This window comes from Haliotis rubra, unplaced genomic scaffold, assembly GCF_003918875.1.
Source record: "Haliotis rubra isolate DU_JTF1 unplaced genomic scaffold, ASM391887v1 Scf341, whole genome shotgun sequence".
Taxonomy (NCBI): domain Eukaryota; kingdom Metazoa; phylum Mollusca; class Gastropoda; order Lepetellida; family Haliotidae; genus Haliotis; species Haliotis rubra.
This window is the reverse complement of record NW_025767015.1, coordinates 416350-431603: the sequence shown is the minus strand read 5'-3', so window position 1 is coordinate 431603 and position 15254 is coordinate 416350. Positions and strand designations below refer to the sequence as shown.

The window sequence follows — 15254 nt, the reverse complement described above, 5'->3', positions numbered from 1 at the left end:
GATGGCTTCGACGGGTCTCTTGCCCACGAGTCAGGTGACTTCATTGTTAATGGCATCCACCACTCGCGGCAAGAATACAACCCATTCCATATTTCTGTTTTGGGGATGGATTGAATCCTGCGAGTACTGGTGCGAAAACAAACGTTCGGCTAAGGTACAGTTGAATCTCTCGACGATGGTTGGCTGCGGTGGGCTCTGGCCATGCTGCGTCTGACCTGGTCTTCGTGCTTGGCCAGCAGCTGCGACACAGCTCCCATGAACTCGCGTCCAGGATCGACTTGCAAGACGGCAGGCCAGGTCAAGCAACTGCGTTTGTAGATGCGTTCTAAGGCTTTGGCGACTTCGTTCGAATCTTTGGTTGTCAACAGTTCCGCTTCTTTGTAGCGACTGGCGACGTCCACGGCGGTCAGGGCGTACTTGTAACAGGAGGTCGGCTTGATGAACATGATTCGGCGTCGAAATGTCAAATTTTCTTCTCGGGATGGTCTGAGGCACCGGCAGGTATACTTGCCAGAGAGCTTTTTTTCAAGCCAAGCGTTGGCTTTCTCTTTCGGAGACTCGAGCGGCTTTGGTGAGTTTCGGGATGGCGGCTGCACCTTTCCAGTATCCACGTGAGCTGTAATAGATTTTTTCCATGATTTATGTATTTAGGACATTTTTGACGGTGTCCGTACGCGTAAGTATTTACACCATCGATGGCGATCCATCGTTTGGTATCCATGGGCGACGACGTTTTGTTCGCCGTCAGTCCGTAGATCCTGTGTCCGTCGCTTCTCAAAGCATTCATTCTGGGTTTAAGCGTTTTTTTCTTGAACAGGGATTCCTTGCATCTAGTGTGCTTGAAGTATTTTTTAGCATGTGTTTTTTAATGCCTTTCGCCTTTTTTTTCCAGCTTTTTTAATGGAATAGATTTTGGGTCTTAACCCGATGTATTCTGCGATGGGTGTCCAAGCACATTCGTCTTTCATCTTGCTGAGGGCTTTTTGGTGGCTTGGTCGTGGATCGGGTGGTCTTTCGGATAGTCACTGGTGTCGTACAGGTGCATGTGTTTTGACATGTCTTTGTACAAGTCTTCGGTTTTGTATATTCAACAACAAGGAATTATAGGCGTAAACATTCCCTCTGGATTATGGTTGCCTTATTCCTGTGGATTTCACAGACACGTACAGAATGGAAATGAATTTTTTTAACTAAGTCATAGCTATCCCTAGTGGTATGCTTAAAAGAGTTATGCAGTTATCTCCCTTGGCTGTGACATCACAACGTAGTTGTTGAAAACCTCTCATAATTTTTCTGTATGGACAACACAGAAGACGTGTTTACAGAGTGGAAGTGTTTTTCAAAGTTTTCTTCAAATTTTCAAAAAACTACATGACTCCCGGTCAGTAGTGTCGCATTGGTTGATGTTGCTGACCATCGCATTCTATATTTTGTACATATTGCTTGCGTTTTATGCTACTTTATTGCACTCTACTTTTCCCGCCAAAAAGCATATGTCACAAGTGAGTATCTGCACGTGTTTTGTCTGTGCCTCGTGCTTCATGGGTCCTCCCTGCTCTATTTATAACGATGTTCATTGTGTCTTAGACTAACAACTAGTCTCTGAAATGAACATATTTTACTGAAAAAAAACACAAAAAAAAACGTTCATAGTAAAAAAATATATATATAATGAAAAGGAGCCCTGAGACTTTCTTCATTTTGAGATCATATTCTGGCTTGTGAATTCAGCAGATTGGTACAGACCCTGAAGCTGAGGAAATCTAGACTTGCCACATTTTCTAGACTTGCGTGGGCTTTCTTGGATATATTTGCTTCAGGGTCTGTACGAGAGACTAACTGTGTCTATAACTTTCCCTGTAGTCCGTGTTCCCCATGGCGTTTCGACCCATGGCCACGGCTACTCAGTCTGTTGATCTGTCGGCGTCCACGGGACAAACACAGACACAGCTGGCTATCCATCCAACCGTGCGTGTGTATGTGTATGTGCGGCTGCTTGTACTAGCCCAGACTTCAGCTGGGTATATAGTGCAAGCCCACTGAGATACCATACTGCAGTGAAGCATGAATACCCCACTCGGACACATTATACTGACTCCGAGGTGCCCAGTCCTTGTTGTACCCATTAATGCCGAGCACCAGGCAGGGACCAACAAGTACCATATTTTAACGTCTTTTGGTATGGGATCGAACCCGCGACCTTCTGTTCTCCGGGCGGACGCTCTAACCACAACACTCCAGAGGTGGTTTCTACGCACTTGGGATACGGTGACACATTATGTTCCCCACGTCAGAAAGCCTCACCACCCGATCCCATTAATCACCTTTTACGACAAGTCGACGGGTCTCACGTGCCATCTCTTTGCTATCCTTCTCTGGTTAATGGCATTTGCAATTCTCACCTTAACTCCTGGTATAAGGGACTCGGGGGGGTTGTCGATCTCGTCTCCACTCGACAATCTGTTACGCTTGGCATTGTATAAGGTAGCTATAGATTTTCGTCATCGGAGCTTATTACTTCGTCTACTACTTTCCTCTTCACCAGTTACATTGCTACTGGGCCTTTAGTTCAGATAATCTAACTTGTTTTTTTATGCGCTGACTGCTCAGTGCTGCTTATATACCGGACCTGTCTTACTTCGTTTTGTTTGTCGTTATTAAACAATCAACATTTGTAATCTTAATGAAAGTTCCAAACTGACGTTGACTCACAAAACATGTCCATGACTCCTTCTCATATGACACTAGAGAGTCATTATGACTCCTACTTTTTTATGCCTACGACAAACTCTGAGTCAGAGAGTTGTCGCTCTCGTCTCCACTGGACAATCTGTTCCACTTGGCGTGGTACAAATGGATATATATTTTTTCATAATCTGGGTCTATTACTTTGTCTACTACTTCGGGTATTCACCCATTTCTTTGAAATCTACCTCCGGCCACGGCTTCCAAACAACCCGGTACAGTTGTTTAAAGTACTCTGTATCACATACAAGAGTCTAAATGGCATAGCACCGGAATATCTAATCGTTTAAGTGACTTGCCCCTTCAACCACCCAGACTACTGCGATCTGGAAGCAATTCTTATTGAATACTCCTTCTTACAGACTGCCTTGGCCTCTTATTGAGAATGCTCTTTCAGTGGTTGCGCGCCATCACTGTGGAATAGTCTGTTCCTCGCTATAAACTGTTTCCATGTTTTAATTGCGTTCAGGGGCGGTGGGGTAGCCTAATGGTTAAAGCGTTGGCTCGTCACGCCGAAGACCCGGGTTCGAATCCCCACATGGGCACAATGTGTGAAGCCCATTTCTGGTGTTCCCCCGCCGTGATGTTGCTGGAATATTGCTAAAAGCGGCGTAAAACCAAACTCAGTCAGTAATTGCGTTCAGATCACATCTTTCAACGCATCTCTTTCACTGTACTATTAACTCAAACCTCACTTTGTAGCTCTTGAGCATTCACTTTGTGGTTGGATTTCGCAATATGTACCTTTTCATTATTATTATTATTATTACTGAATTAGAAACACCACAGCTATTTTCGAGGCCACGGTTCAAAATCAATCCGCTGTCCCACGAGGCGACGGCAGTTCAGGCACATGAGTCGGACCAGGTGACGGCCAGGTGAATGAATCAGATAACGGGGATGACACATGCGTTTTCTTACCAGAATGCACTGTCAGCTGAGCGCTCCATGGGAGGCACGGGCAATATAACGTTAGGTTGGAAACAAGACTGATATCCAGTCACTGAATACAGGCAAGTGTGTTTATTCAAATTGCCTGTATATAACCCAGCAGGGTACATGGGTACCTGGTGGGATAAATCATGTGGCTATTCAATTTTCTCGCGCCTCTTGGCAGCATGGGTTATCAGGGGTAATAACAGGTAACATGTCACCACTTTGAGCATGTGCATTGTACCTGGAAAAGGCGTGTTATAGGGCACATTTATTGTTCTAACAAGTGCCTATTATCCCTCTGCTTTCTGACGGATCTTGGAAGGTGTATTCTGTCGTTAGTTTACTTTTTCATCATCCTCATCTCCCTAAACATGCTAATTGCATCTTCCGTTGGTCTACCTACTTCTGCCATGCTTTGCGACCTTGTGTTAAGCTGGGCCCCATCTCGCTTATAGCCACATATGCAAAGTGGCGCAAGTTCGCGAGTGCAAAGGGAGCCGGGAACCAGCTTGGGAACCAGCTTAGACCTTGTGTAAGCTACAATATAACGAATTATTTCATTGGCTGATAAATAGTATTTACTGCGGACTGAATGACACTGATTGGCCGAGAGCTAGTTAGGTTGTAGAGTGTTACGGGCGGACATGAGTTTAATCATGTATAATCAACGGCGCATTGATTAGTGATATCTTTTTCTTTGAAGGTACGTTTCTTTAGTCATATGACGCACCATTGGAGATGCGCTGTAAGAATTTTATGCACCATGTGGGACATTATTCTGTGATCTCGTGTCTGCGTTCACTGTACAACGTGGCTGAACAATTCAGTCACAATATTGTAAATACGAAGGCTTAGCATCCTCGGCTAGGGGTATTGATCTTATCAAGGTTGACATGGGCTTGTTTTTCCTCGCCAGTGCTTCATATTGATAGGGATTTCTCACACCTGTCCTCGAAATTATCCCGAACTTTCGTTCAAATTTAATTCACATCTCCCTAGTCCAAGGGAGTTTTAGGTTTTAGCCCATGCCTACTAGATCGATATCTTTTTATACGGCGGTTGCCTTGTCTTGGGAATCGGGTAGCTTCCTCACCCAGGTTTTGAGGATTATATGGAAATTAATCAAGATACCGTGGTGGTCATGTCAGCCCACGAGGGATGCTCGCCCACTCCTCTTTGGATGTCGTTTTTCAGGCAGTTTTCCGATGCCAATCACACTTGAGGGTTTGTGTTAGACCATTCGGCAGCAATAGTACCATCTCACCTCTTGACTGGAGATAAGAATCTTCCAGAACAATCCAATGAGGAAATTGTTTCACCAATCTCTGGATATTTTTCATTGTTCTGATATCGATCCTCCAATTTTTTATGTTGAGGGGAATTCAGATTTCTTAGCGGATTTCTATCTTTATCTTAGTGACGTTACGACACTGAAACACGGTCCTATGGTGGACTACAGATCAGCAATCATTTCTGTTTAGGATATACAAGGACTAGCAGCTCTACAAGCCGATTAATTCATTCCAGTTACGAATTTATTTATTTATTTATTTATTTTTTCAGCTCCTAGTCCTACAATCTTCCCCAAGTTGGCTTTATGTCTCATTCTGTAGTCCCTCCAGAAGTCTTCCAAACCTAAGTAGGAAATTCCTTGACATTTCTTCTCCTTCATAGGTGGGTTTTCTACTTGTCATTGCTACAGCTTCCAGTTCAAGAATACCAGAATGTTTTGCCATAGACTTTAGTCAATCACCTTTACAGGAGGCTATAGATGGCTGATTACTAATAATTACTAACAATACATGTAATTGTTCCTAATTGGTGTCTGTATACAAGAGTTCACACCTGTCGCCGTACTGTTGTTTTAATTCCTTATAGTAGAAACTGTACATTAAATATTTTTATAAGTCAAGGATGCTCATCCCGACGTAGACGGGCCGTTTGAGCCTGACGTGGCTTTTAGCCATGTGCAGTGCTACCAAGTCGTTATCGAAGATTTTACTTCGATTAAAGGCCGGGCTGGCTATTAATTTCCTTAGTTTTTCCTCCTGGTGTGATCTGATCCACGCGTTTTCACAAGTTTTCCATCGTCTTGCCGAACACGGAGTTGTTCATTAACTAATACAAGTTTTTTTCAAAATCGCTGGCTTTTTTTCTCAGATCCATGTTCAATCGAATATAGGGCTCCATCCAGGGCCTTTGATTGAATTGTAGAACTCGGTGTACTTTGGTCAGCTTCATCCCCAACAACAAGTACAGCTGCAGGTTGCGATAGTGTACGACGTACTTGGTCTTGTCCATCAAGTTGGGTATCAGTTTCTCGACGCTGGTCAGTTTGTTATCTCCCAGCAACGTCCATTGATATTCGGACACCCAGCCCAACTTCACCATCAACCATTCGGGGGCAAGCGGAGAGCTGTTGTGGGCAGCGTGAAGTTCCGCGGGGTACTCCAAATCCACTTCGAACAGGAATCCCATCTCGAAGTTTTCGGGGATAGCCATAATGTTCTTCGTATTAAAATTCTTGCTCTCTACCCACTCGAACCCGCCCGTTGGCAGATACTGGCTCATGGCCCAGCCGTACAGATTGTTGGTGTCGAGGTAAAGAATGTGATTGTGGTACCCAAGCATGATTGGCAATCTTAGTTTTCTCCTTGACATCTGACTTTTGATAGTTTGAATTTGGTGAACAATAAATGATGTTCTAACAATAAAATGACTTATCATTAAAAAAGAAGAACTTTAATATTTTAAGAGTTCCGGTTATCAGTTGGTGCACATTTCGTGAGAATAGGTGAGATGCATACATACTGTCATTAACTTCAACTGTCTTGGATTACAATGATCCCACTAAACTAAACCCTCAGTTCTTTTCTTGCTATGATGTAGTAGAGGTATGACATTTGGAGGAATTATCAAACAGTGTGCATAATTCTTAAAAAGTCATCTCAACTGCATCAGAATGTATTCCTTTCTGATTCTTTCTACCTGCATCTAATGGATGTAGTGAATGGAATAGAAGTGATCCTGTGTGCAGAAGCATGTTGGCTGATATCATTTCCCTTATAACTAGTTGGAATGGTGGAGACCAGATGAAAATCTGAGGATTATAATTAGTGTGATGACTACACAATGACTATTAGAAAGCAGTCAAATATAAGGACTGTAACATTAATTTTGTCATTACTATCTGGTGACTCTGGTGACTCTGTGTGATTTCATTCTGGATACTGCCCTAAGTTATTCAGTCGTGTCATCCCTGGTTGTAAGGCAGTGACTTCAGTTACAAATGAATGCAAGTACATGTAAAAGTTTTGTGTTTGTTTTCATATTTTTGTGTGATCTGGAAATACTGAACTTTATGTGGAAAGAAGGTAACTGATAATGATTTTGATGATCAGCTGGTTGGGATGAGTCAGTAATCTGAAATGTTTCATAAGTAGTCAGAACATAAAAGACTGACTGACTGACTGAGTTTGGTTTTACGCCCGCTTTTAGCAATATTCCAGCAACATCACGGCGGGGGACACCAGAAATGGGCTTCACACATTGTACCCATGTGGGGAATCGAACCCGGGTCTTCGGCGTGACGGGCCAACGCTTTAACCATTAGGCTACCCCACCGCCCCAGAACATAAAAGAAGTGTATCAAAGTGTATTGCTTTCCTAATAAGTAATTTCCATTCACGTGATTGTCATATTTTTTTAAACTACAGATTATTCATCAGCTGAAAATAAATATAGTGTTATAAGCATGATATACAGTTTGTGTAAGCTTTTGCTTGATAAATACTGAAATTATTATGTAGACAACACATCATCAAGATTCTTCAAGCAAACATATGGTATGTGCTTTACTACTCAAAATTTGCTATGGATAATGTTTTGATGATATTAAAAAAAACATCCAACCAGTTCATATTGGAATATTCCAGACCTAAATTTCAAGAGGTGTGGCCACATTTTGAGTTAGGAAGGATCATGTCAACTGGACAGACATAACTGAGTGCCTGTACCTTTTAGTGAAGAATTGAGATACTGTCTATAGATTTACAGATTGTTGTGCCCTCGTGTGGCCAAGACAAGGAGAAAACTTTACGGATTCCAATATTGCTGAGAGATCTGGGATTTGATCTGGGATTAGATCAGTAGAGCTGGAAGAACATGTCCAACAGCAGGGCACAGTGATGTGTGTGCAGAGATGACTTTCTGGTTGTGTACATGGACTGTATTCTGTTATAATCACACTCAACTTCATCCTCATGGATGATAACTCATGACCTCATCATTCCACAGTTGTTGATGCCTAATGGAGCACTAGACAACTGTCTGCATGGATTGACCAGTCTGCTCCTACACCCTGTTGAACACATGTGGAATGAGCTGCAGATTGCCATGTCACGAATTTGTGATTTTTTTCAAGTTTTAGTTTTGGTGGATACATATATTTTGACAGGTGTTCTGAGTGAAAGAATATTGGTCACATTATGGCTATTTCAACATGAAGACACAATTTGATGTACTACTTTTTAAAGCAGTGTTCATTCCAAATCTTTGAGTTGTATATCAATTTTACAATTATATGTTCCTTTTGGTTGCATATGTTTAAAAGTTCAGTAACTAAATACAATCTGATTTTTTCCACCATGTCTTTCTGTATGTATCATCGTTAAATATACATTAATTCTTCTTTGCAGGTGTTGATCTTCATTCCCCTAAAAAAGCGGGAATCTGTAATTTTTACAGCTGCCACCATGCGAGTTCTCAATGTGCTGAAACACTGGGTTTCAAAACATCAACAGGTAAATGAAGTACATGTTCTATGTCCCTTCTTAAATCATAAAGATAAACATCAATATTGTACAGACTATAATATAATTCAGAAGTCCCTGGATCAATGCTTAATGTGTTTGCTTGAATTTGCTACTTCTGCTTAACCATATGCTTGTCGTGACAGATGTTACCTGTATCATACTGATATTAATACTTTTCTGATATATATGTAGATGGCAATGAGGGTGAAGTTCACTCGGTATGAACTTGACTTACATACATGATAACTTGAGTATTTATAAATGTAAGTTTCACATGGCATCAAAGAGAGTGCCCAGCTAACAAAATTACGTTGTGAGGACCTTGTTACAACGTTACGTTTACGTCCGCAGAACGTCAGCATATAACGTCTCCGTAACGTCCCTTGTGTGGAGTCGAAAACACGTCCTCACAACGTTATTTCGAACGTTCATACGACCAAAAAATAACGTCCTCAGAACGTCATAAACATTATGTTGTAACAACGTTATCTATAGTTTATGGGTAATATATCCAGGGCTAAAAGTTATATTTTTCCTTGTTTATTGATATTTTAGAATTAAATTCACTATTCAGAAAAAAGGTCAAGTGATTATCAACAATTCTAAAAATTATTTCGGCAATTATAAATGTGTCAACAAGTCCGTTAGTAGTATATACAATAGCGGTACGAGATCACTTCCAAGAAAAGACTCTGTAAAGCTTTATTTATGAAATAAAGCTTTTGTCAGGCCCTTATCTCTCTCCGCTAGTGTGTATACCACTGTTTGAATCCCCAGCCAACTTCCTGGTCACTATGACCGCGAACCAACACTTCCTGGTTATGTGACACTATTGGGATCACTCGTCAAGGTAAGTGTTAAATATTTTGAATCACTACTTGGGGGGTAACATTGTGCCATGGGGTATGATCAATAATTCCTCTCTGACGAAACCTCTCGGTGGCCCATCTTTCAAATAGTACAAGTTTGGTTCGTCGCCTTTGATGTCCACTTTATCTATGTTGTAAGTTTTGATCGACCATGTCGGATCGGTGGCTCGTTTCCGAGTGTCTCCTTCATGTTCTCCCGGCGGATAGAGGTATCTCACGAGAACCCGGTCGGGTATCTGTTTCTCCTTCCCACGCGATGGTGCAGACGGTTCGGCCGTCACTGATTTCAGTTTCATAGCGTCGGCCGGTTTCTTGCTGGTGAGCCGAGTGGTTTCGTGTTTGATAGCCGACACCACTTGAGGTAGCCGCGCTACCCATTCCGTCGATCGTCTCCCTGGTTTGGCCATCTCTCTTGCACACTGATGCCCGAATAAGCGCTCGGCCAAAGTCCTATTGAATCTCTCGACTATGGCTTGGCTGCGATGAGCCCAAGCCGCACCACGCCTGACTTGGACGCCGTGCTTGGCTAGCAGTTGTGACACGGCACCCATGAACTCCTGTCCGGGATCGACTTGCAGCTCTGTGGGCCATGTCAGCGGGCTGCGCTTGTATATGCGTTCGAATCTGCGGGCTACCTGGACCGAGTCTTTCGCGGTTAAGGGTTCTGCTTCTTTGTAGCGGCTGGCCACGTCCACGACGGTCAGGGCATACTTGTACCTCTTGTCGTGGGGTACGAACAGTAGGTCGGCCTGGTGGATGCTATTGGGCACGGCAATACCAAACTTTCTTCTAGGCATGTAGCGTGGTGCCGGTAGGTAGATCTGCCACAGAGCTTGTTTTTCAAGCCACGCTTTGGCCTCGTCCGGGGTACTCTCAACATTTTGGCAAGCTTATGTATGGCGCTTGCTCCTTTCCAGTACCCACGCGGGATAGAGTAAATAGCCTCAAACTTTCTCTGGTTCCGTGACATCGTATACATACGGATATGTCTTTGGTTCAATTTTCTCATGCCCGTATGCGTACGTGTTGATTCCATCGGCAGCTATCCAACGCTTCGTGTCCACATCGGTGACGTCTTGTTTATCGTCAGTCCGTATATCCTGTGTCCTTCGCTTCTCAGCGTGTTCATCTGATGCTTGAAGGTGCGGGCTCTGAACAGGGCCTCCTTGTACCTGGCGTTTTTTATGTGTTGTTTCACCACGTTCTTCTTGACACCCTTCGCCTTCCGGATCTCGCTATTGTCGGCTTTCAGGATGGAGTACATCTTGGGCCTCAAACCTATGTACTCCGCTATGGGCGTGCCAGCACACTCGTCCTTCATCTTACCGAGGACCTTTTTGTTAACCGTGCTGTGCATGGCATGGCCCTTGGGGTAGTTGCTGGTGTCGTACAGGTTTATGTGCTTCTTCATGTCCTCGTACACGTCTTCGGTTCGAATCTCCATCAGTAGGGAGTCTGTGTCCGTGTACAGCACCTCGCACCTGTCACCGTACTGTTTCTTGAGCTCGTTGTAGTAAAAGTCGTACATCAGGTGCTTGGAGAGGTCGAGGATGCTCATCCCAGCGTAGATGGGCCAGTTGAACTTGATGTGGCTCTTCCTCATGCGCAGGGCCACCAGATCGTCGGTGAATATCTTGCTCCGGTTGAATACCAGGCTGGCTATCAGTCTCCTGAGCTTGTCTTCCTCTTTCGACCGGACCAGCTTCACGGTCACGTGTTTCCTCAGGTTCTCCATCGTCTTACTGAACACCGAGTTGTTCATGAGCTTTTAGAGGTTCTTCTCGAAGTCACTGATGGCCAGCTTTCACAGGTCCGTGTTCATTCTGATGTAGGGCTCCATCCAGGGGCTCTGGTCGAACTTGAGCACCCTATGAATGTTAGTCAGCCTCATACCCAGCGGCAGGTACAGCTGCAGGTTGCGATAGTGAACGATGTACTTGGTGTTGTTCATCAAGTTGGGTACGAGTTTTATACGTTGGCTAGCTTATTCTTCCCCACCCTCCGTTGGTAGTCGGACATCCAGTCCGGGTTCACCATCAACCGTTCGGGAGCCAGGGGGTAGCCGTTGTGTGACTTGTGTAATGCTGCTGGGTACTCCAAGTCCACTTCAAGTATGTAACCTGCCCCCGAATCTGGGGGTATGCTCATGACATCTATCTCAGGCACCCATTCGAACCCCCCGGTGGGTAGATACTGGCTCATGGCCCAGCCGTACAGGTTGTTGGCGTCGAGATAGAGGAGATGATTGGTGGGTTTGCTAGAGTCGTAGCCCTTCATGTACTGATTGTTGGCTCTCGCCTACCGTTTGGCAGCCATGGAGATCCCGCCTTGCAATCCTTCCTCGATGAACAGGTGCATGTTGTAATCGGTGAGGAGTTCCAGCTTAACTCCGGTCTTTTTCAGCAAGGCATCCCAAGAGAGACCGGGGCTGGTGTAGTACCACGCGGGGTCGAGTTGATACTGCTTGAAACACGTCTTTCTGAACGTCTCGAACACGTCAGCCAGCAGGAGTACGTCCGTTCTCAAGTACAGGTCGTGGTAATCACCTAGGGTCCTGCAGCCCAGTTTCTCCCACACGTTCTGGGCGTGGTCGTAATCGCCCTGGGGGATGGCTGAGTCGGTCAAGTTGCTGTAAAATTCACTGATTGGGGATAGTTGGGTCTCGGCAAACTTGGCCCAGCTGTCCATGTACTTGTAGGGGTAAACACCCTTCCTCATCAGCAGGGGTCGAGTCTCGACGTCGGTGTATCGATCGGTGATGGGGAAGGTATCGTTGGCCTTGACCAAACTGTCGAGAGATGACAGCAGGAACTGAACTGAGTCTATGAACCTCAGGCCGTTCAGGGAGAAGGAGATGTATCTCTCCATGTTGTTGGGGATGCACGTCAGGTTGCCGTCGACCCTCGCGATGGCCTGCATGATCAAGTGAGAGTCGTACCCTCTCAAGTTGTGGAAGACCACAGGGATGTTGATTGTTTTGGGGTTGATTCTGAGCTTGAGGTTGCACGCGCTGTGAGCGGCGCCTCTGTACTCACCGGTGATGTGACAGTGATCTCTCACCGAATCACCGTTCAGTGGGCCGTCGCACACGTGGCATACGTGAGTGCTGTCGTGAGCTCGCCGGTCGGCTTGGGTCATACGCATGGGAACGACGGTGTACAACTTCTTCCTGATGGTTTTCTCTTCGTGCTGCAAGCACTTTAGAAACTTTTCAGCCGCGTCGGGACTCCTGTACACCACGGGAGCATTCGTTTCCCCATCGCATCGGACGACCACGTATCTGAACCCACAGGCCTTGTGCTCCTGCGTTTTGTGAGTGTTGGGAGCCGGCCCGATGTCAACGGGTTTGACCAAGGCTTCGAAGTCGGCATAGATGATGTAAGGTACGGACATCTGGTTCTTGTGGTTGTCAAATTTTAGGACATTGTTGCCTTCCTTGGGCATGTCAATTCGTACGGCCATCTGCCCCATGCCTAGGCAATCCTCCCGGTGTGATTCCAGCAGGTCGGCCCGGGTGAAGCCGTGCAGGCACCGTTCACAAAAGGTTTTTTTCCCATCGTATTTCGATTGGTCGTGCAACAGCCTGCTGAAGTGTTTTATCCACGCGTAGTACCACCTCGCTGTATCATGAATATATTAATCACGCGACGACGCTCCATTGGGCTGATCCTGTGCATGATCACTTTGATGCCTTCGTGCCCGAAGACGTTGATGGCTATGGGGTTCTGCTTCTCGATTCTGGTGACCTGGGATATGGGGGTGGGTTTGTCTATACCGTCCCAGTTGAGTCCGTTGTCTTGGGGATAGCTCGTAGGTCTGTTCGAATTAACGTCAGCCGGAAACAAGGCTGACCTGATTGCTAACCTCATGCAATCGTCTCCTCTGTTCTTGACGTTGACCATGGCTTGTTTTTTCTTGTAGTAGGGGGGTAAGTCTAGGTATGATCTGTAGTTAGCTACCGTCTCGGGTATAGTCACGACTTCTTGTTTACCCCGGAAGTAAGGCTGAACGTACTCAATGGCACCATCCGTCTGCTGTTTATCAAGCGACATCTTTGCCGTTATTTGAAACTTGAGACTTCCCAGGTTGTTCAGTTCCTCATTAACTTTGTCAGCGATCAGAGGCTTGACGTCACCGATGTCTATGTTCTTATCTACATGCATGCGCCAGCCTCTCAGGTAGTTACCTACAGCGCGTTCAGTGCGCACGAACTGTAGATCGACGACTCTGTGCTGATGCAACAGTTCGACGAGCTCGGGTTTCCTCATACGGGAATAACCCGCCAGCCCCAGCCTAGTTGTATGCCTAGTAAGCTAAACAGCTGGGGTTTCCTCAATCGAGAGTACCCCACTACACCTCGTTCTCTCGCAATATGCTTGAGCTCTCGGACAGTAGGCATTGTTATACCAAGGTGTATACAATCTCAAATTTGGTCACCGGCAAGGGAGGTAACTAAAAAAAGGAGGCGCCATAAAATCCTTAGTAAATATCTAGATAGACCTCATCGATTATACCCTCGGCCCACCCGGAACATGCGCAGAGTAGTAGGGTGTTTTGTATTATTTGCAACGAAGTGTCGACAAGCATATCAATCTCCCCGTGGTGATGCACATCTGCTCGTCCCCCATCAAAGTAATCCAAGTGTTCCCAGCCCACGGTACATCAAACCCTACTTTCACCATGATTGCAAATGCGAAGCACCCCAACTTATGGAGTTTGCCAACAACAAGAGGTTTGAGGGCACCGACCTCTATACTTCTGCCTACATCCATCTGCCAGCTTCTCAGGCATTCCCAGGGTTGAACTTCCATGAACTGTAGACTATTCATCATTATACCTAGGTGTACACAGTCTCTAATTAGGCCTCCATCCTAAGGAGGCGCCTGCGTTCCTTTATGTAGTCCTTCTTCCTCTCGTAGATAAGCTGGTGCCGGACTACGTTTGCCCCGTGGGCTTTACATAGGCAGTAGTGGCATTTAATCCCGATGCCGCACACGGAGTGTAGTTCGCGAAACACCTCCTGTGGAAACAACAGTACCCCTCGGTCCTGCATTTCCTACTGCAGGTCTCGGTCTTCCCCATAAGCACGTACTGACATCGATACGGGGCAGGTCTCATTGTGTATACTCATGTGTACCTATGTCCTTGCAGTGGAATAAGGCTACCCATCGCATCTGTTCCCTGAGGTCTTTCAGTACCGAGTTGAACTTCTGCGTCAGCACCCAGACGCTGTGCTGAGCATGCCGGCCGGAGAAGGCTAGGTACGATAGCATGTCTCTCTTTTTTGTTATCTCCTTGTTAGCGCTGCAGTCGTCCAGGATGAACAGCATAGACTCCCCCTTGAATTTACCGTGGTAATCCTTCAGCCAGTCCTGCAGGCGTGTTCCCGGGTCGACTCTGTGCACGTCCGGGTCCGTCATCACCCAAGGTCTTTGCGTGTACGTCCTGTTCATATGCAGAGTAGGGCACATGATAACGATGTTGTCGAACACGTCCCTGTAGTACCCCTGCAGCATATCCAGCACAAAAACGGTATTCCCACAACCAGTCTGCCCGCACACTATGGCGCAGTGCGAGTCGCGGGGTAGATCAATAGATGGCTTGCACGAATCTCCCATTGTCTATATTAAGCTGCGCGTCCATAATCACGTACAGATATAATTTCAACTTGCCCGCGGGTTGAGCCTTCTTGGTAATTTGGATGGTTATCCCCTCGCTGCCGTTGTCGATGCGGTGTCCACTGCCGTGCAGCCTGTCGTCGTCCGTGGATCGCATGTCCAACCATAATGCGTACTTGGTGGTCAGGTATTCACCAATCTGCACGGAGGATAGATCCAGGTCCTTGACGACGTGTTGGTGTCGGGTCGGTAGCTTCGTTATCTCGTCCCAC

At 45.7% G+C, this 15254-nt stretch overlaps 1 protein-coding gene across 1 annotated transcript in view; it reads left to right on the top strand.

The window, feature by feature from the left end:
• LOC124284672 (ras-specific guanine nucleotide-releasing factor 1-like) overlaps positions 1–15254 on the top strand; it is a 1084942-nt gene that overhangs the window by 693031 nt on the left and 376657 nt on the right. Inside the window, exons 17-18 of the mRNA XM_046720776.1 lie at positions 756–766; positions 8379–8483. Coding sequence (XP_046576732.1) covers positions 756–766; positions 8379–8483 — 116 coding nt within the window. The remainder of the gene's footprint in view (positions 1–755; positions 767–8378; positions 8484–15254) is intronic.